Source organism: Pinus tabuliformis, chromosome 7, assembly GCF_031772625.1.
Source record: "Pinus tabuliformis cultivar Carrire ecotype Pingquan chromosome 7, CPIR1, whole genome shotgun sequence".
NCBI lineage: Eukaryota > Viridiplantae > Streptophyta > Pinopsida > Pinales > Pinaceae > Pinus > Pinus tabuliformis.
Window position 1 is genome coordinate 1,913,147,440 of NC_142293.1, and position 23,059 is coordinate 1,913,170,498.

The window sequence follows — 23,059 nt, forward strand, 5'->3', positions numbered from 1 at the left end:
GTCTTGCTTTTTGCTCATCCATGAGATCATGGAGGATCCCAAACTAAAATATCCTCCTGTAGTGCTCCTTCCATCTTGCTCACTACCTCCCCAGTAGGAATCTGCATACCCAATCAGTTGGACACCATTTCTTCGGTCCTACTTCAGATAGTAGTGGATGGTTCCTTGCAGATATCTCAAAATATGTTTTGCTGCCACCCAATGATCATGCTTTGGTTACACTTGGAATTAACTAAGAACATTACTGCAAAGCATATGTCTAGACGAGTGTTCACCAAGTATATCAGTGAGCCAATGAGTTGCCTATACTTGGAAGGATCCACAGGGCTAGATTTGAAACTTCTTAGTCTCTTCAAGTTAGTGATCATCGGAGTAGTCATAGGTTTGTAGTCCATCATGTCAAATATTTTCAATATCTCGATCACGTACTTTCCTTGACCCAAGAAAACTTCATCATGTGCTTGCCAGAGTTCTAGTCCCAAGTAATAATGCATTAGCCCGAGATCTTTCATGTCAAATTTTTTTGCCAAAAGCTTCCTACATTCTTTAATTCGTCCTTCTACACCAGTCAAGAGAAGATCATCTACATATAGAAGAATAATTACAGGTTATCCATCTACAACCTTGATATAAAGGTTCAAATCAACAGAACTTTTTGTGAAGCCTATTCTTTGTGGGCATGCATCCATTCTAGCATACCATGCCCTTGGTGCTTGCTTGAGGCCATATAATGCTTTCTTCAATCTGTAAACATATGTCTTTCTATCATTGACTTTGAATCCTAAGGGTTGCTCTATGTAAACTTCTTCATCTATTGTGCCATTCAGAAACACAGTCTTGACATCCATATGGTGGATGTTCCATCCCATTGATGTTGCCAAAGAGACTAATTATCAAATTGTTGTATATCTTGATGTTGGAGCAAATGTTTGTTCATAGTCGATGCCTTCAAGTTGAGAGAAGCCTCTAGCCACAAATCTTGCTTTATACTTATCTACACTTCCATCAGTTGCATGTTTGATCTTATAGATACATTTGGAAGTAACCACGGATTTGTTTTTGAGCCTAGGTACAATCTCCCAGACTCCATTCCTCATTATAGATTGATATTCTTCATTCATGGCATCCTTCCATTCTCGATGATTTATAGCCTCTTCAAAGGAGGATGGTTTTGCTTCTATTAGCTTTGTCATGTATGCAGCATACCTAGAATATCTCTTTGGTTTCTTGCTTTCCATGAATGAGCTTGTCGTTGCTCCATGGCCTTCTACATCAAGTAGTGTAGATCTCAACCAATTAGGTATTTTCCTTGTTTCACAAATGACCACAAGTTGAACAGGTTCACTGGGACCTTCTTCTTCATGGTGTGATTCTTCTTTCCCTTGGTCAACTTCTTCCTCAAATATCGAAAGTTCTTCGTCATTAGAGTCTATGGAAAGTTCCTTTGATTTCTGGAATGCTATGCTCTCATCAAATATGACATCATGACTAACTTCAATGCGATGTCCATCTTTCATGTAGTTCCTATAAGATTTTGATGAGTTGCTAAAACCCACGAATATACCCTTCATACTGGAAGGCTCCAGCTTCTTTCTTTTGTCTTTTGGGATATGCACCCAAAGATCTAGAGATGATCTACACTTTTTTCAGAGTTTTGTTGTATAGAGGTCTGTGGGGACTTCGATTTTGAATGTAGACAACTATCTTCGTGGCTTCTCCACACAAAAACTTAAGTAGATCCTAATTGTGTAACATTGCCTTTACACTTTCTTCACTAGATCTATTCTTTCTTGCTGCAACTCCATTTTGTTCGGGATTATATGGGGCTATCAGCTCCTTCTTAATCCCAGAATCCCTACATAATGGCTATAATCTCTTTGGATGTATATTCCCTCCATTATCAAATCTTAGTATCTTGATTCTCCTTTCTGTAAGCTTCTCTACTTCAGCATTGAATTCTTGAAATTTTGTAAATACTTCGTCGTTGGTTTTCATTAAGTAAACCCAGGTCTTTCTTGAATGGTAATCTATAAATGTGACATAATATAGATGTCCTCCAAGTGATTTAGGAGTCATACGACCACATACATCTGAATGAATGAGAACCAAGATTTCTTTTGACCATGAAGCATTGCTTCCAAATGGTATCTTGGTATTCTTACGCAATGCACATCCCTTGCAGAGACCTTCATGATCTTCCTTAAAATTAGGAATTCCATTTACTATTGAGCTTAGAGTTGGAAGGATTTTGAAATGTAGATAACCAAATCTTTGATGCCAAAGTTCACATGGGCTAATTTCAATGTGAACTAGGATTTGGGCCACCAAAGATATTAATCTATAGAGTCTTCCTTCTCGAATGCCAATGACGTTGGCTTGATTTATATTTGAGTCTTTTCCCCAGACAACAACCTTTCCATCAATGAAGGCTATTCTATCACCCTTATCTTCTAGACTTGAAATAGAAAGAAAATTCTTATGAAAACTTGGAACAAATAGAATGTTGTTGAGGTGTATGGTGCTTCCATCTTCTAGCTCTATGGAGGTTGATCCAATGCCTTTCACGGGATAGCTCTTGTTATCTCCAAGTTCCACTGAATAAGCAGATTTTCCTTTTGATAAGGTCTTCAATCAGTTGGAGTGGCCAATCATGTGTCTTGATGCACCACTATCAATTACCCAAATGTCTTCATCTTGAAATGTACCAGAGAGAGCCGAGAAAAGACCTTCATCCCTTTCTTTGATTGATACCTTCTTAGTAAAGAATAAGAAATTCCATGCTTCCTTAATGCATTTCTTGAGATGGCTTGAAATCTTCTTGATGAAATTCTTCACTGTAGAGGAGATCTTCATGATGCCCTTAGATGACCTTAGCTCTGAAACCATCTTGAGAATTCAATAGGGCAATAAGTAGGTTAATTCTCTTAACTTGATAACTGTTTGTGTTACCTTTTTACTTATTAGCTTTGTTCCTTATTATTACAGAGTGTGATACATCAAACAACTACCAAAACAACAAGAACAGTGACAAAGTATATAGGCTACAAGCCAAGGCCAAAACCCCTCCTCTTGAGTGGAAAACTCGTAAATCTCTTCTCTTCTTATAGATTCTTCAATTGGCAAATACCATGACCTAGTGACTCAGACAAATACCCTTCAAGATCAATATCAACTCGACCTCCCACTGTAGATCAGAAATTCTAGCTCACGGGAATTGTTGCAACTACTGTTGCTTCTCTTGGAGACTTTGATCTCCCTTGAATAGCCTTCTTTTCCCTTCGCTTACCTTTCCTTGAGTCTTAGGGCTAATGAGACACCCTAAGAGGCCTTCACTTGCCTTTCCTTCTCTTCTTCTTCCGAGATCGAACCTAATGATAGTCCCAGCGCAAAAACCCTAACTTCGACCTTCTCAAGAGAAAGAAATCTTGCCCAAGCACTTCGACTTCCTCTTCTTCGTACCCTCTTCTTTGACTTCTTTTCTTCCTCTTCTTCGTATAGAATGAGATGAGTGAATGTGTCTAATGGAGGACGAGTTCCTCTCTATATATAGGCTCTTCCAAGGGGTAGACGTGTCTCTTCATGTAGGCCGACTTGACAGCTCCTTAGGCTGACTTGATCTTGGAGGTATTTAGACACTTTAAAGACAAAATAATTTTGTATTTACAAGATACAATGTGCCCATAGGGTCTTCAAAATATGACAATGACTCTTTAACCTAGGACAAACCCTAGAAGCACTCAATGGGTGCTTGAGCTATAAAATAAAATAACTTGAGCATGAAACCCATGCTTCAATAATAATTTCTTTTCATTTTATTATTTACAAAAATGCATTCATACTTATGAAGACCAAACCTAGTTGCACATTCTTCAACAGAATCAACATCAAATGAACTAGGGAACAAAATATTGGAGGCACTATAAAGAATATTCACATATTTTTGTCTATCTTATCCAAGAAAACCACAATCAAGGCATATTCACTACTCAGTAATTTTATATATTGATAACGCCATAACATCCTTTCAGAATGGTGAAGCTATGAGGCTTACCTTGGGTATGTCGTAGAGGCCAAGACTTCTTTTATACAGGACTTAAAATACAAATTAGTAAATTTTATCTGTTAAAATACAAATTAGTTAGGGTTCCAGTTGCCACATGATGAATATGGCGAATAAACAGCTAGTCGAGTAGGTATATAAACAAGAACATGACAACAGACGATGGCTTTTTTTAACTTCTAGGAAATATCTTGATATTCCATATTAAGAATATACATGATACAGTCCTCAATGGACTCTCAAACAACAAGACCCGAAGCCATCAGAAGGATGTGCTCATTATGAGCTCAACATGTCACATTCGGGATTTGAACCAGGTGTGAAGGATAACAAATTTCTCCCAACCACTCAAGCTACAACCAATTGACAACAGATAATGCCTTACAACATAAAAAAATGTTGCTTGAACTCGAAACATAATATAATTGCTTTTATAATGAAATATATACAAACACAATATCAGATGATAGATGATGAGTAAATAAGCTTCTGTTAAAAGAAAATGCATAAGAATGAACCTCGAATGAAGACATCAAATGAGTTGCTGTAGCGTGGATCATCTATGCACGGCATGGTATAGAATGGTCTCACAGCAAGAGGGTACCGATGAAGAATATAGAAATCAGTGTCATACCTGAGTCCAAAATGCAGTTTTCCAAGGAACTCAGTTATCCAAACCACCAACAGAAAAAATAACGCACAAAACATAAAGCAAATTTTTGGGGGTTTACTTTTCTCTAACTAATCTTCCCAACTTTCTTTCAGTTTCCGTATTGAAATCACCAAGTGGATCAACTTCGATTCCAGCTTCCTGTCCATGGAAAAACTTTTGGTTAAGAAACTTGTAACAAGTTGATCAAGAAGTTGCCAACTCCAGATGAGAAACTAGAAATCAATTAAAGGAGACATGTAACTTATCCAGCCTTTTAAAAAATATTTCAAGATTAAAATTTTGTGAAACATCAAAAACCGTGACTCAGAACTGAAATAGATTCAGGTGTCGAAGTCAGATTGGAGGAATTATTCACAACACAGCTAACTTCAAAAAAATAATGTCCATCAGGTATATTTAATAAAATTGTGCATTCCGTGTAATAATGAGCAACTAACAAATACTCGGGAATAGGAAAACAAAATTGGAATCTTCCTCAAGCAGGTAAAATTAAACGAAAGCTTCTGATGGTGCAGCAAAGGTAATCCAGAACTCCAAGGGCTGGAGAAGTTCTAAGAAACCATTCAGGGGAAAGCTTAACTGTCTATATGCAACAATATGTATAGATAGAAATAAACACATGGATGCCAAAGCTGTAATTGGTGGTCTTAAACCCTGCCTCAAAATAGGTTACAGGAATATCATAGCAAAAAGAAACTCCATGACAATTATAAATAGATACAGAAAGCCAACAATCACAATGCTTGGAATTTAGAAAGCCAATGCGACTTGACCAGGGAAACAATACAAGACCTCATGAGCATCAAATATGCCCATGAACAAAGAAAGACCAACAAGCTTGCAGATTGCCTAGCATGCACAGCCTTTACAACGAAAAATTCTGAACTCCATTTAGTAAAATCCAGGAATCTGATAGAAGATGGTTGGGAAGAACATTTTCCACTTGACATTCATGAAAAGTTTTCTCCAGAACTACAATAACATTTTTGCTTCTCATCTTTTTTGGGCCCATTTTGGCAATATGGTGAAACTGGAGATGGGAAAAACTCACAAACAGTGAGTTGTAAGCTATGAGGAAAACCCATGATAGGAAGCCTTTCAATTTATGTTCTCATTGTGATATAGTATTTCTAGTGCCGGATATGCACGCTGAGTTAACATAACATTGGGGAAAGATTTTATTAAGTGATTGAGAAACAACTAGATACTACTTGAACAGATTTATGGCTCCTGTCTCTCTATAAACTATAAAGAAAGGGTCCAGCCTACTTTACTCCTCTCATCTAAGGGCTCGATTGGAGCCATAATCCATATAGTGTGAAAAAATTTAGAATGAAGAATGAGCAATGGGTATTGTCATATTCTCTAATCAGACAAAAGGAAAGGATGTGAAACCAAAAGATGCTAGAGGCCATAGCTATATACTATAAGACCAGATGAAGAAACTATGGACTATAACCCAATGCTCTATCAGACTGATGTTCTACCAAACATTGTATATACACTAGAACCTAATGTTCTCCTCTCCCTAAGATCGAGGGATGGAATATTGGTCCTTCACCTTTTGTTTGTTGGAGTTGAGTTCACAAGGTTGGTTCCACAACACATATAGGGCTGCTCACTGGATGCCTCTTCCCTAGATGTATAGGAGAGCTATGCTAGAAGATAGGCTAGCATAGCAGAGTTTGCAATATAGAAATAGATGGCCATGGGCCTAACCTAAGGAGATGATTGAAGATAGATAAAGGTTTGAGATGCTACAGCCCAAGCTAAGCTGTATTGCGAGTGCATATATATAGCTAAGCTATGTTGAGAGTGCATATATAGCTAAGCTACAAGTATGGTTATATATCTAGTTCTAGTTGGAGTTAGACTAGGACAGCTCCTCAACCATACCCCTACTGGCTATAGGAAAAAGTTGAGGAGCTCACCTTTAGATATATAGGATGATGTGGTGCTCGACCAAGGGCTAGTGACAATGATATTCCAATCAATAGACCAACAGACAGCCCCTCAACTATACCCTTATAGGACACGGGATATAGTTGAGTTGAACAAACAACATCCATATATATGGTTGGTGTCGAATACCATGTATATAGAGTATATCATGCATATAAAAGATGGATGTTGCTCAACCCCTCCCAACAAGATATATGGGATGATATGGTGCTTGGCCAAGGCCTAGTGGCAATGATATTATCAACCAGTGGAGCAATCCACTATTACATATATAACGCAGAAACCTAGTCAAATGAATATATACATCTCCTTCTTCCCCCAAATAGATAGATTTTATCACCTCGGTAGGGCCCCCATAGACATGTCAGGGGTGACAACTCTATATTGTTGGGTTGAAGAAATGGGGTGGGGACATATCCATATCCATATCCATATACCCCTATCCATACTCACTCTACTATGGGGTGGGAGTGGTGGGGGGCGACAGTGGCACTAGCTCGTTATCGATGTCCTCTAAATCAAGGTCCCAAATCACGCTCCCTTAAAAAAAAATCCGCTACCTAATTTTTAGAGAGCGATTTAGGGAGCGGTCTAATTTTTAGAGAGCGATTTAGGGAGCGGTCACTCCTTGACCGCTCCCTTTCACTTTGGGAGAGAGAATTTAAAAGAGGGAGCAGTCGAGCGACGATTGCTCCCATTGGCAAGCAAAAAGGCCGCGCGACGCACGAGGAGGGACGTGAATGGATAGGGAGGAAAGGGAGGTTAGGGGAAGGGGGAAAAGGTTAAAAGGCCCTCTCCCCTCCCATTATTTACCATTTGTCTTTGTTGGAGAGAGCAAGAGAGAGTTTGGAGCTTGGAGAGAGCAAGAAAGAGGAGCTTGGAGCTTGAGTTGAGGAGGGAGATTGAAGAAGCTTGAGGAGCTTGCAAGGGAGATTGGAGCTTGAGATTGAAGGCCAAAGAGGTAGGATCTACACTCTAATCTAGCATTTTTGTTTTTTATATGTTCATTGCTAAATAAAAATGTTCTCCTCTATTTCCCATTCCCATTCCTCCATTTTTTTGTAGACTCAAAACTTCAAACATCATGGCTATATGGCTTGCCATTTTCTTGTTGTTGGTTCCTTTTTTTGGTTAATATGGTGTTGGAGAGTAGAAGAAGGAGGGGTTGATCATGATGAAGAGGATGAAGAAATGGTTATAGTGGATTTGCTGAAAACCATGAAGAGTAGTACCTTGGTGAGGAGGAAGAGAGTGGAGATGATGCGGGAACAAAAACTAAACAAGCCCAAACCCCATCGTGGAAATATGTTTCTAGGCCTGAAGCAGAGAAAGGGGGTGGAACCACTAAATTTACATGCCCCCATTGCAAAAACACTTACACAAGTTCATACACTCGTGCCAAAAGGCACCTCTGTGGGAAAAGGCCATGGGATGGAGATAAACAAATAGAAATCAAAGCTTGTCTAAGTGTGTCAGCAACACAAAGAGCCAAATACATAAGGGAAGAAGAGGAAGCCCAATACTGATCTAAAAAATCAAAGGGTTTCTTTGAACATAGCTCACGATCACATGCACAAAGAACTACATCAACTTCCTCCCATGGTAGTGGATATGGAGGCACAGGAACAAATATCTCTTTAAGGCGTAGAACCATATCATATTTCCTTGATGAAGGGTGTAGGAATGATGTGGATTCAAAAATTTATTGGCTTCTCTATGCATGTGGGATACCATTCAATGTTCTTCGCTCACCTTATTGGTATGAAATGGTTTTTGCCATAAATGATGCCCCCAAAGGATACAAGAGCCCTAGGTATGACAAGGTTAGAACAGTTGAACTTGATCATGAAAAAGCAAAAATAGCACATTCTGAGTAAAATGACAAATTCTTGGAATGAGCATGGGGTGTCCATTGTATCTGATGGATGGACAAATGTAAAAGGCAAGCCATTGATAAGTGTTCTTGATGTGTCCACTATCTGTTAGTGGTACCATCTTCCTTTCAGCATATGATTACTCAGACAAGTTCAAGACCGATATCAACATTACAAAACCATTACTTGAAATAATTTAAATTTAGTTTAGATTAGATTTTAGTTTTATTAGAATTTTAGTTTCGCTTTATTTTTAGACTTTAAAATTTTTTTTTAAATCTATAAAAATTAGAAATATTTTGAAAAAGCTTAACTAAAAAAATTGAAAATTCATTTTTGGAGTCTCTTGTGGTATTTATGTTCCATTTCTCTATAGCTAAATGCACTTAATGTTTCTTTAAAGTTGGCTATGTGAAAGTGGTAACTGGTCAGCATTTAAATTTTATGATCATTTAAAGCATTTAATTTTTCTTGAAGTTTAATTGTTGGATCATCGTTAAAGCATTGTGAATTTACTGGATATCTTGCAGTGCTTGGGTTATTTGATAAATGATTGTTAATGGTGGAATTACAAAGTTCATATTTCTGCAACATTTGATAAACAATTATTTAGTCATTAGCTCAATAAGGCACTGGTACATTAACTCCTAAAATCAATCAAGTACTGGTATTGCCTTGCTGTGTCTCCCAACCCAACTGGTCCATAGTTGGTCTTCCTTTGTCCCATAGGGTCTACCCCCCTTAGCCTCGGGAGAAGGCTTAAATGGAGAGATCAGGAATCAGGGTGACAGCCCCCAGTCTGAGCGTTGTCGTGACAATCTGTGCGACAACAGTATCTAAAGGATATATGGAAGCATTAGACAAGTTGGTACCTAACAAGTAGTGTGGTAATCCGCGTCTTAAATTAGGTAGATACTTCAATTGCACTGGTTTGTTTGGTTCTTTGCATGCAATGGAAGATCGAGACAGATTTGATGCTCTCACGTGGTGGTAAGCATATGTCGACATGGGACTTTTGCCTTAATTGGCAAAAAAAAATCTCTCACTGGTTGTAAATACTTTTTTTGCAGAGGTGTTGGAGCACCTACACCTTCATACTAATGTGAGAAGAAATAGACTCGATGAAAACCGCACAGAAAGCTTGGTTTATGTGCAATACAACTAGAGGTTGTTGAGTCAGTATTGTGATTGGACTTATGAAGATCCAGAATATAAAATTTGGGATCCACTCCCTGATTCAGTTATGGACCGGCAGCTTCTAAAAATGTCGCTCTCGCTCCCAAGTAACCTTGCTCTAAATCCGATGAAGTGTCTGGCTACACAATCTTGGTTGGGTGTAAGTGCGAGGGATACTCCTAGCATCCAAGGTCGAAGGAAAGTAGCTCTAGATCAGACTCTAACTGCTTTGTTAGGTTTGGGGAGGAGTTTGTCAAGGGGATACCCTGCTTGGGAACCATCTGAAAATAACCCCTATGATGATATGCATGTGAGTGAATTGATGTGTTGTTCGACACCTCCGCACGATCCCGAGGCTATCTGTTGGCCTCCCAAGGGGGTGCAGAGAGGGGGGTGATAGCCTGGATCATCCCCAAGTGAGGTAAGGTATGTAGGATCTGAGATCTATGTCTAAATATCTCCATGATGAAGAGGGCTAGGCATCTCTGGTCACGATAGCAAAATAAGGAAGAGAGGAATCCTCTTGAATCTCTATAGAGGTAGTGGTAGCGCCCTCTGATCTCATAATATAGGGGCACCTAAAAATTAGGTATTGCTCTACCTCTAGTTCTTGGAGGTGACACACCTGGCAAATCCTATCAAACCTTGGTATACAATGGTCAGTCTTCGCTTGAAGTCGATGAGAACCAACCTGAAGCTAGCTCAAACGGATCCTAGTGAGTAGATCCAATTTTTGCATAAATGTCAAAGAACATCTTTAGGCCCCGACGTGTTTTTTTTTTTTTTTTTGGGGGGGGGGGGGGGTCCAGTGACTTAAATGTACAATATGTAGCTATCCTCTCTCTAATGGCTTGATTCAGTACCTATCTGGGCAACATGAGATGGCTTGATGTAGCAAGGGAGAATCTGAATGGGGGAAGGCGCACTGGGAATATGGTCCATTTCTAGAGAAGCCAAGAAACATTTGAGAAGCAACCTCGTGTCTAGCTTAAGGGATGAGCCGAAGCAAGGGCCTCTGAAGAAAAAAGTGCAAAGTAAGGGTACCAATCTCTCCCTACAACTGAATTTCTAAAAGGTCTGATTGTGGAGGAAAGAAACCAAGCAAAAGATGACATTGAGGCAAAAGGGGTGGGCACTAAATCTGCTTGAATAATAGGTTGAGGGATTGTATGTTTGCATCAAAGATGCACCTGAGAAGCAATGTCTGGACTCTCTCCATTTGGGCCCAGTCTATCTATACCAAGCTCAAACCCAAATCTTAAAGCCATAGAGGACCATAGGTATAATAATCGCATTCGAGGTAGAGTTTGGACGAGATGTCCTAAACGCTAAAACTGACTCTCAAAGCAGTGTCTCTCAATAAGGGCCAGGGAACCATACCCTTTACTAAGACAAGGCTAGAGGGCATACCGCATACCAAAGCGAGGTCCCGTGAATTGTACTCTGCGATAGATGTATAAAGTGGTGATCTTGATCTTTTCCCGCAGAAGTAGCAATGCAAGTCTATAAGAGTTTTCATCAAAGAATTGAAGATCATAATCTTGGTTTTACCTATGTTGACTGTCAAATGTCGAAGATCACAAAACTGACCAAGGCATCGATTTGTCTCTATAAGCACTCGGGAGTAGATGCCAACAAGACCAAGTCATTTGCAAAAACGAACAGGGAGATCAACACCTAATGTAGAACGTTATCAACACCCAATCAAGAGAGATGTGTGAGTGAATGAAGTGTCCAAATGAGGAGGCACCTTGTATTGATGAACAGACGTGACTGTTGGGCTTCTGAGCTTACATGAGTTTGTTGGCCGACCTTAACAATTTGTCCATAATCAAAATAAATTCATAGTTCCATTTGTACATGTTAGAATGGGATGATCTTTAGATTAATCCTACACCTCCCAGAGAGAGGAATTCAATTAAAATATGAGTTGCCTCGGATGAGTTGTCCAATGTGAAGTTTGGCCCTAGTTGCCAAAATTAACACTCCCTCTCAACTAGGGAGAAATTCACATGCTAAACTGTCTGACAATCTATACCATCCATGTTTCTGCTCTTCTCTGTTTAACCATGAAGAAAGAAGAAATGATTGAGAATATATCATACCATTCTCCACTGACTTGAAGTCAATCTCCAATAAAAGAGAGTTTCATACCACTTTTAATTGACCCGAAGTTAGTTTCCATTAATCCCAAGTCAATATTAACATCCTAGCATAGGGAGTACGATAGTACACGATACGCCCATCAGTAGTACTATGGTCCCTATCCTCATTTCCCTACTCATTGGCCAAATGAGAGGTACTTTCCATGAGTCCCGGACTGCATGGGTAGGATGTGCCAACAGGAGAAGATGAACCACTCATCCTGCTCATATGCCATTAAAGAAGGTGAACCACTCAACCTATGCATATGTCATCATAGGGTATCACAGGGGAAGGTGAACCACTCACCCTGTACATCGTGCACCACTAGGGGAAGGTGAGCCACTCACCCTATGGTCGCTCATCGCTCCAAGAAGTACCCCAAGCCCCCCGGAGCTCCCAGAGCTCAACATCCATCTCATATGGGACCCTCATACGATGGTCTATCCACGACACCAAGTTGTTCATGGAAGGTTAAGAATTTGACCTACCCAAGGGCTTTGTAAGAATATCGGCGATTTGATCATCAATCCCAATGTGTTGGATCCTTATTGCTTCTCGTTGTACCATATCCCAGATAAAGTGGTCCCTGACATCAATATGCTTGGAGTGATCATGAAACAGGGGATTCTCAGAAAGACGAATCCCAATTTGGTTGTCGCAAAAGATCATGGTGGTTTCCAGCACATGTCCAAACAACTCACTAAAGAGCTTCCTCAACTAAATAGCTTCACAAGAGGCCAAACTATGAGCAATATATTCAGCTTCAGTGATGCTCAAGGCCACTGACTTCTGCTTCCTACTCATCCAGGATATTCAGGCAGAACCTAGAGAGAAGCAACATCCAGATCTGCTTTTATGATCCACCACACTGCCAGCCCAATCTGCATCAGAGTAACCATGGAGCCTCACATTCCCATAAGTGATTGTGCGCTGAAGATATCTCAAGAGATTCTTGGCAGTAATCAAATGTATGTGATGAGGCTCGACCATAAACTGACTCCATGTATTCACTACAAAACATATGTCTAGATGGATGTTCACCAAGAACATCAGAGCCCCCACGAGTTGACGATACTCAGAAGGATTTCCCAAATCGGGCCCAGCGGCACTTCAGCATAGCTTCTTGAAGTTAAGTTCCATCGGAGTAGTCATGGACTTGCAGCCTACCATCCCAAACCTTTCAAGTATCTTCATAATATATTTTCCTTGAGAAAGGAAAACCTCACCTGCCTTTTGCTAGACCTCCAAACCTAGGAAGTAATGCATCGCTCCTAGGTCCTTCATCTCGAATTCGGAAATCAACTCCCTCTTACATTGATGAATAACAGGGTTCGCACCTATCAGAAAGAGATCGTCCACATAGAGTACCAAGATGAGAGGTCTATCATTCTCAACCTTAAAGTAAAGGTTTGGATTAGTTTCACTTCTCGTAAATCCCAACATCATTAGATAGCTATCGATTCTCTCATACCAAGCCTTGGGTGCCTACTTCAACCCATAGAGGGCTTTCTTCAATCTGCATACATTATCTGACAATCTTTAACTTCAAACCCCTCAGGTTGTTCTACATAGACTTCCTCCTTAAGTGAACCATGCAAGGCGGCAGTCTTGACATCCATCTGGTGTAGATTCCATCCTTGCGAGGTAGCAAAAGCTATAATCGAACAGATGGTGGTGTAGCCGGCAACTGGTGCAAATATCTCATCATAATCTACACCTTCCTTCTGAGAGAAGCCTCCAGCAACGAATCTGCCCTTGAACTTTTCAGCACTTCCATTGGCTCCATGCTTGATCTTGTAGAGCCATTTCGAGGTGACAACAGATTTGTCCTTGGGTCTAGGGACCACATCCCAGACATCATTCTTCATAATCGACTCATACTCTTCGTTCATTGCATCCTTCCAAACTTGGTGCTTTGCAGCTTCTTCGAATGTGCAAGGCTCAGATTGAACAATGGTGCTCATTGCAGTTAAGTACCCTTGGTACCTATTTGGCTTCTTGCTTTCACGAAATGTCCCCCTAGGTGCAATATGTCTCTCGGCATCTTCGAGAGTCTCCCTAAGCCATGAGGGTCTCCTTTTTGAGGAGGGGGGTTCACGAGGGTGTGGATCAATGGGATCCATTGGTCCTTTAGCATCGGGCATTGGCTCATTCTGTGGTTCTCCCTGCTTTCCTGAATCTGCTTTGTTGTCCTTTATAGGAAGAGGACGGTTACTAATCTTCCTAAGGGCAGCATCCTCATCAAAGGTGACATCATGACTTATCTCCACTTTTCTTTGACTAGGCACATATATTCTATATGCCTTAGAGTTTCATTGTAGCCGACAAATGTTCCTTTCTTCCCAGAAGCATCCAATTTGCTTCTCTTTCCTTTTAGCAACACCATTTTGCTCAGGAGTATATGCGGTAATAGTCTCCCTCTTAATGCCAGCTTCTCTATAATAATTTTTGAACTCATTTGATTCATATTTGGTTCCATTATTAGTCCTCAATATTTTGATCTTCCTAGTTTGATTTTCGACCAAAGCTTTGAAAGAAGGGAACCATGAGAATACTTTGTCCTTCTTCTTCAAGAAATATATCCAAGTCTTGCAAGAGAAATCATCCATAAAGATAGCATAATAGAAATATCTTCCTAATGATTTCACGGGCATCGCACCAGATAGATCAGAATGAACCAATTGCAATATGTTAGTAGTCTTGCTATCACTTAAGGGGAATGGTCCCCTTATATGTTTTCCTTCGGCACACCCCTGACAAACACCTTCATCTTCTACTTTAAATTCGGGTATACCTGTCACCATCTTCCTTGCATCATCTAGAGATTTATAATGTAGATGAGCAAACCTCTAGTGCCATAATTCGGATTGAAGTGATGTGTCACAAGACATAGCTCCCAATGGGCTTCCTCCAACTTGATATAGGCTATTAACCCTGAAGCCAAGTGTAAATGCATCTTCGAAATTTTTATTCAACACATGTACCTTTCCATCGATGAATACCACCTTGAATCCTTTGTCCTCCATCGTCGAGATAGATACCATGTTCTTCTTTAGACTGGGTACATATAGTACTTCTTGTAGATGAATGGTGTTACCTTGATTCAATTGAAGAGTAACATTCCCATCTCCCTTCACAGGATAGGTGGCATTGTCTCCAAGGATAATTTCCAAACTTGTATCCTTTTCAATCATATTTGAAAGAGCTCCCTTATACCCAGTGAAGTGCCTTGAGGCACCACTATCAATCAACCAATTTCCCAAAGTGTCCCGAGGAGATGTAGTAGAAAGAGCGGATATGAAATAGAATTCCTTTTGCTTGTGATCAACAACATTAGATTCATCATACCTGGTGTTTCTTGATCTCTTGGAAGGGCAACCATTTCCTTGATGAGCAGCAGGAGCATTCCTTTTTCCTTGGTTGTTGAATTTGCCATTCCTTTGATTGTTGTTTCCCCTGAAGTTGTTGTTGTTGTGGTTGTCATCATCATAAGGTGTATCCCTTCTATTAGGACACTCCCTAGCAGAGTGACCAAACTTGTTGCAAATGAAGCATCTTCCCTTCCTTCCATTTTGAAACCCGGCCTTCCTTGACATTGCTTCTTTGAACCTACATTATTCTTCTTTTTGGCATGAGTGGAGAATGCAATGGGATCATTCCTATTTGAAGGCATATCTAGTTCCACCATCCTTGTTTCTTCTTGAGAACATCTAGTCAGTAATTCTTCAAAACCTGGAATCCTGTCGTTGTTAAAAATAGTAGTGTTAAACATGAGCCATTCACGAGGGAGTCCTCCAAGGGCAATGAGAGTAAGCTCCCTATCAACAATAGCTTCTCAAATCAAAAGAAGATCATCTTTTATCTCAGTAATCCTCATGAAGTAGGATTGAATATCTTCATTTCTTCCTTTCTTTATATCCTTCAGCTTGTTCTTTACGAAAAAAATTTGGTTTGCATTGCTAGATTTGAACATGCCAACCAACCTATCATATATTTCCTTTGATGTGTTCAAATCGGAGATGTAAGCAACTAAATGCTTATGAATAGAATCCCTGATGATCTTCTTGGCTTTGACTTCACCCTTCTTGTATTTTGTCTTAGTAGCAGTCGATGCATTTGAAGGAGGTTCTGAAACCTTTCCCTGCACATAATCCATAACATCTTGCTCTTCTAATGTCAAATCAAGAGACATCTTCCATGCATGATAATCAGACTTATCATGAAGCTTATCATCAAACTTGAAGTAGGATGTGGGGGCTACTGAATCTTGTCTTTGATCAGTGATTTCTCTTCTCACTCTTGCTTGGGCTTTGTCTTCACCTCAGCTCTATGTTAATTTCAGATAACAATGGTATGTTCTATGCTTAGAGCAATTTTACTTCAATTTCTTTATTAACCCAATATCAATATCCAGTTTAGCAATCACATCATCATGATAGTAAAATGTGGATAGAACATAAACAATAACAGAAGAAGACAAGAGGACACAAGATATGGCACCATCCATGGACAAACCTAGATATGGGGAAACCCTTGATCAATTCTTCAAAAGTTCAGCAAAGAGAGAGTACAATATACAATTTTCACTTGTCCAAGCAAAGTGAAATTTGATCAGTGAAACAACGGTAACAGCAAGCCCTAACCAAAAAGTCAATGTTGGTCAACAGGGCATAATTCTTCCTCCAATTCAGCTCGTTCAAACTCAGTCAACTCGGCCTCCAATAGCAAGTCAAATCAGCCCAAAGACAGTCTGAAAAAGTCCAATCAAAACTGGTCAACAAAAGTCAACATTGTAGCAAACCCTAGCATAGTCAACGTTGGACAAACAAAGGTCAAATTGCCTCGGATTTCATGCCCAGAACTGCGGCCTACCCAAACAGCAATCACTCACACAAAACCTCAGTCAAAGATGGTCAACGTTGGTCAAAACAACCTTCTGCAATTTTTTGTCAATTCTGGTCAACGCAAGGACAACAAAAGAATAGTCCCTTCTTCGCATATGTGGCAAGAGAGAAACCTCAGAAATCCGTACCCAATCAAGAGAGATGTGTGAGTTAATGAAGTGTCCAAATGAAGAGGCACCTTGTATTTATATGCAAACATTGAGGATGAATAGATGTGATTGTTGGGCTTCTGAGCCTACATGAGTTTGTTGGCTGACCTTGACAATTTGTTCATAATCAAAATAAATTCGTAATTCCATTTGTACATGTCAGAATGGAATGATCTTTAGATTAATCCTACACCTCTTGGAGGGAGGAATCCAATAAAAATATGAGTTGCCTCATATGAGTTGTCCAATGTGAAGTTTGGCCCTAGTTGCCAAAATTAACACACATTTATGTTCTAATCAGGTAACTTTGGGCATTTGAAATCTAATTGGCATTGTGGCATTAGCATAAGATCATGGGTAATCTTGTTATAGAATCATCATTGGAATATCTTGAGTAATTGTGATTGGCATGTTGTGTTGATAACCATTGGCTAATTGATAAGTGCTCTAAGCTCCTTTAATTGTTATCATTGGTTAAGCATCTTGTGGATTGATCTATTGTTTAACATTGGCACTTGTATCATTAAGCACTTGTCTTGTTTTAAGATTGTCTTCTAATTATTGTTAAGTACTCTTGTCATTAAAGGTTGATCATAACTTAAGTACTTAAAGACTTAAACAATCTTAACTCAAAACTCACTCATAAGCCTTGCATCTCATTCTAGGACTAGTCTTGCACTTAATAATTTACCTCCAAGCATAAGCTTGGTTGATAGAAACCTAGGGCCACCCTTCTCATCTAGCTTGAGGGGCTTAGCAACTCTTCGATGGTTAACACGGTGACCTTGTAGTCGTCAGAGCCACAATCTCTGCAGCGCCGGAGGCATCAGGTGATATGAGCCTAACAAAAGGCATCGTTAATCAAGCCTTTGCTTGCTTCCTGTTGGCCTCCTTCCCACAACCTACCTTGGAGCCTAGCTTCAAAACAGTTAAGGGAAGGTTTTATCTAGATTAGGCATATAATTAAAAGTAACCAAGATCCCTGCATTACACCTAGATCCTAGGATTTGCATAAGCATACAGGTTAGTCAATCATTTAAGCAGCGGTTGTCCATCCAGTTAGTTGCCATTAATTTACAATAAGCAAGAATTGTGACACCATAAGGCACTGGTCTCATGCTTAAATCTAATCTAATCATTGATCTTCCTAAATTTAACCACGTAGCTAGGCCACTCAACTGTGTCTCCCGGACAAGTTGGAAACCTCATCATCTCATTTCCATAGGGACTACCCCTCATAGCCTACTGTTGGGAGACATCTAGAATGGATAGGTCGGGGATCAGGGTGAGAGCCCCTGACCTGAGCAGTTGTCACGATGCCTGTACAATCTGAGCGACAACACGCCTCATGAGAGATATTCTCAAACATGCATATGCATATTTAGGAAGAGGTCTGAGGAAAATATATCATGTGATTACATATTGTATGTGGCACTATTCCAAGAGACATTCCCTCTTAGATGTGATGTAATATTATTTTGGGAGGGATTCCTGCATGCAAGGCACAATTACTCTTGGAGTTCAACGTATGCATGGCACAATTACTCTGGGAATTTGACTCGCACATGGCATTGTTATTTAGGAAGTTCCACTACATACATAAGCATGTAGAGCACATCATCCTTGAGGCTCTACTAAGCATCTTTGTAACCTTTTCTGCTCTTGTTATATAAAGAAAAGGAGGGCACGATGTTTACCTTAAGTGAGTGAAAGCTGTTGTGTAAACTGTGAACAGCCTGTGATTTGTATAGACTGCCGTAAATTCTTACTTCAGACATACAAGAGAGATACCATGATATGTAATTGCTGCTACAGACTTTAGCATGCTGTCTTGAGTTTCCATATCAACCTTGAAACTTGCACCCCAAACTCAGCTTTCAGGATTCGCAAAGTTTTTGGTATAGGTAATCATAAACCACATGTCTCATGATAATCATCCATGTTGGGTTATTCACAACAAATATATACAATTACAAGTAGAATGTAGATGTGGAACAAAATCCCATCAGAGGGGTAATGGCCACTATCAGAAGATAGCTTTCAGTTATGGATCTCACATAGATGGCAGCCACAAACCAAAGAGCACCCACAAAGCATGACACCAAAACCCCAGACAACTTTAATACCTGAGTGAGAGGGAATATGCTAACACATTAATACATAGGGACTTGCATCCCAAACCCTGCTTACAGAGTGGAAAAACTTTTAATGTTGGTAATGCCTTAAAAACCACCTCTGGTTCCCAAGGGTTATTCATTTGGAATTATTGACAACACAGAAAATTAGAAGACTATTTTTGTGGAACTCTGAACAACATCCTATCATAGGGATATACGACTCTAGAAAGATTGATATTATGGACATCAAATAAATAGCAGCCACAACCTAGACAACCCACAAGCCATGACACTGAAACCATCAGTGATATTAGTACTGTAGAGAGGGATGATGCCAACACAACATTTTGCACATAGCATACTTAGCTTTTGTAGAAATATTGAGTTTAAAGTTACCCATCCTGCTCAGCCCTTCATTAGAAAGGCCAAGTCCTTGTCAGCATTGGTATTCTGAGTTCAGAAGTCTTATAAAACAGACATTTAGTTTCGACAACATGAATCCTGAACCTGTTTCCTCAGCATGTAATTCTTTGTATATTTGATAGATTTATCTTTTTTAATAGCAAAAATGGAAAAGTAAACTTAGGCCCTATAGCTTCATCTCCAAACTTCTAGTTAGAATGGACTCATTTTACCTACTGAATTGCCAGCAGTACAAGATATAAAATTAGTCCAGCGCATGTATTCACAACAGTGCAATTTGATTTGAGGTAATTAATTAAAATGTTGATCTTTTCAAGGCAATTAGCTTGTAGCATGGTTTGCAACTGTCCAATTGTGGAAACAATTAAGCTATCCATGCCCTGGTTTTTCTTTAGAAAGGAATTACTGAAAGTACAAATAGTAGCCAACAACTTAAGGCCATATAGAACGTCTCAAGGCCATCAGATATATGCTAATGATGTAATACATGTCCAAGGTATACAGACAAAAAACATCTTTCAGAGAAGTGTTTCTCATGGACTACTTTCCACTTTAGCTTTAGAAAAAAAGGAACATAAGGAAACATTGGAGATGCATTGCTTGTTCCTAACCACAAACTGATCTTTAATAAAGCACAAGTACCTTCCTTCTAAATTTACGATTGAAAAAAAAAACCATTTTCACAGTCAAAGCACTAAACACTATTTTTCCCTCCAATGAAAAATCATGACAACTACTGACACTCCTTTTCTCTCCAATGTAAAATCAATGACAAATACGTGAAATACCTTGAGCATTTGTATGCCTTCTGGAAATGTAAGGCGCAAAGTTTTCCGCAAGTACTGTTGCACAATAATGCAATCTTAGTCAAACTCATTTCTTCCAAAGCTGAACAGAGATTTACAATGAACCATGTTAACCAAAACTTCCTTGATGATTCAGGCACCAGTTCTACTAACAGAATATGTACATGGTACTGGGGTTACTACAGTATAGTGCATGCAACTAGTGTATCCTCCTAATAACCATTGGTTGACTATAGTATATCTGCAACCACTCTACTAAATCCAGTTTGTTTAGCAACAAAAGATGCAATCCAATGTAAAGATAAAATCCATACCTTAAGAGGTTCAAAAGGATACTGCTGATTTATGGCATGCAGCTCCTTCTTGCAGTTCTCATTCAATCCATCAAAGATAGCAACAAATAACTTATCCAGAATGTCTAATACCTGCATCCCACTCACAAAAAATTTAATATATATATATATATAAACATTCGAGTTTTGGATCCAAATATCACCAAATAGATACAAAAAAAACATCGATTACATTATCTTAAGACTGAAACCAACCAAAAAAATACCCCACCTCAAAATAATGCTCTTTTATTTCCATTTCCAGATCAAGCCCTGTAAATTCACACAGATGCCTGTGTGTAAATGAATCTTCTGCCCTGAATACAGGGCCGATTTCAAAGACTCGTCCAAAGTCTGCACATATTGCCATCTGTTTGTGTAGCTGTGGTGACTGGGCCAAACAAGCAGGTTGTCCTTTGTAATCCAATTTGAAGACAGAAGAACCCCCTTCACTAGCACCTGCAATTAATTTTGGTGTATGCAGCTCAACAAATCCTTCAGAGATTAGAACCTGTCTGAAAAGCTGCTCCATGCAAAACAACATAGGTAATCTTTCAGTAACTAAGTGTATAAGAAAAGTAAAACCAGAGCTGATTGATCATAAAAGAAGGAATTAGGCACAAAAATGAATCCCACAGAAAATGTAAACCATAAAGAATATCATCCTATAAGATCGTCAGTCTTACCTTTACACATCTTCCCCACCAAAGAGATAAAAGGTACAGGCACAAGAAGATAAATGGCATAATATGATTCTACAATTGGGGACTACAAAGCATTAAACATCATTCAGTCTGAGCTTGGACAGAAATACATACTAAACCCATATCCAGCAGTAGAATTTATACTTTCACTGGAACTTCCAGAAAGAGCTTGTCATTTTTTCCACTTTTTTCCACTTTCTGAATAAAGGAAGATATAGAACTAAGAAAGTATTGAAAAATGTTACTGTACAATAAGATTGATGAACGGTACTCTGCTTTGTGTTTGTGCTCTACTCAAACTTTTCGTCATTAAGAATTTGTATCTGTAATGCCACCCTCGCCAAAAACGTTGCAGACATAGAGTAAGTCCGTGCCTTCCCAGAACTTCTGCCAATGCCAACTCAACAAAGGCAGAGCTCAAGAGAATGAGCTTCCTCCAGCCTGTGTCCCAACACACAGAAAAGATATTGTTAAAGATGGCAACTAGGGATCAATTCCCTCATTTGGAAGGCTCCTCTTGATGACACACTTCACCCTTGAAGAGCTCTTGATGGCATCATTCATCATTGGGAATTTTGGAATTTTTGTCTTCCTTAAAATTCTCCATTTTCAGGTCAGCTCCTCTTCATGTCAGCTCATGGATGAAAAGACGTCTCTTCACCCCACTCCAACCACTATAAATAGGGCTATATGTTCACCCCATTTGGCACATTCACACAAGTCGGCACCGCTCCTAAAGCAGCTCAGACCTGAGGCAGAAGAAGAAGACAATTTTCTGAGGCACGTGTGAAGGGTTTCTCTCTCTGTTGACCAGCATTCTCTCTCTGTTGACTCTCGTTGACCGAGCTCTCTCTCTCTCACTGTTTGACCGAGTCCAGCAAGGCTGTTTTGGGAGACTTCTTTGACCAAACTCCAGGGCACAAACACTGAGATTCTGAGCATCTTTCCACAGGTTCAGACCTCCCTGTTGACCTGCGTTGACCGCAGGTCAACTCTGCAACAGTTGACCGAATTTCAGAGACCTGTAACAGTCTGAAATTCAGACTTCCTGAGGCATTTCAGAGGTGACACTTGGCAGCATTTGATTGGTTTTCTGCTCATCTTTTGGACAGCTGTTGGCTGGGTTTTGTGGACAGTTTGACAGTCAAAGGCTTGCCTTTGACTTCATCATCATTGTACATTATCGGATTTTCTCTCTCTGAACATTTGATATTTATCAAGAAGAAAATATCAGTTGGGTTTTCCCCCTCGTGGGTTTTTCCCTGGTATTAGCCTAAATCTCGGTGTTCTCTTGTCTTGGCTGGTCTTCCTTCATTTACTGTCGATGTTCTATCTACAGTTACTGTCGATGGTTTTCTGAAATTGATGCTAAGGTGATTGCTACCTAAGATCATTGTGATTGCTATTGGAAATCTGAAGTGAATTGTTATTGGGCTAATAAAGACATTGAAGTAATTGCTGTAAGCATAGAACATACCATAAAACTTAACAGATAATTTTATTATTACTTAACAAAAGACCACAGAGTAGGTCAATAGGGACTAAAAGAGTACAACCAGTGTAATAAATACTAGATAGTGGTAGGTCATTATGACAACAGCAACAGCAAAAGATCTAAGCACATAGCTAAACAACCAGCTCAAAGAAACAAAGAGGCAGAGACATAAAATATAAGCATACATAGCTGAAATCTCATCCAGAAAATTTCAAGAGGTGCTGGAACTAGAAGCCAAA

General features: G+C 39.5%; 1 protein-coding gene across 1 annotated transcript in view; it reads right to left on the minus strand.

The window, feature by feature from the left end:
- LOC149256141 (aspartate--tRNA ligase 1, cytoplasmic-like) overlaps positions 1 to 23,059 on the minus strand; it is a 56,498-nt gene that overhangs the window by 16,596 nt on the left and 16,843 nt on the right. Inside the window, exons 4-8 of the mRNA XM_089460672.1 lie at positions 20,854 to 21,144; positions 20,604 to 20,714; positions 20,272 to 20,325; positions 4,792 to 4,871; positions 4,579 to 4,694 (exon numbers count right to left, since the gene is read on the minus strand). Coding sequence (XP_089316798.1) covers positions 4,579 to 4,694; positions 4,792 to 4,871; positions 20,272 to 20,325; positions 20,604 to 20,714; positions 20,854 to 21,144 — 652 coding nt within the window. The remainder of the gene's footprint in view (positions 1 to 4,578; positions 4,695 to 4,791; positions 4,872 to 20,271; positions 20,326 to 20,603; positions 20,715 to 20,853; positions 21,145 to 23,059) is intronic.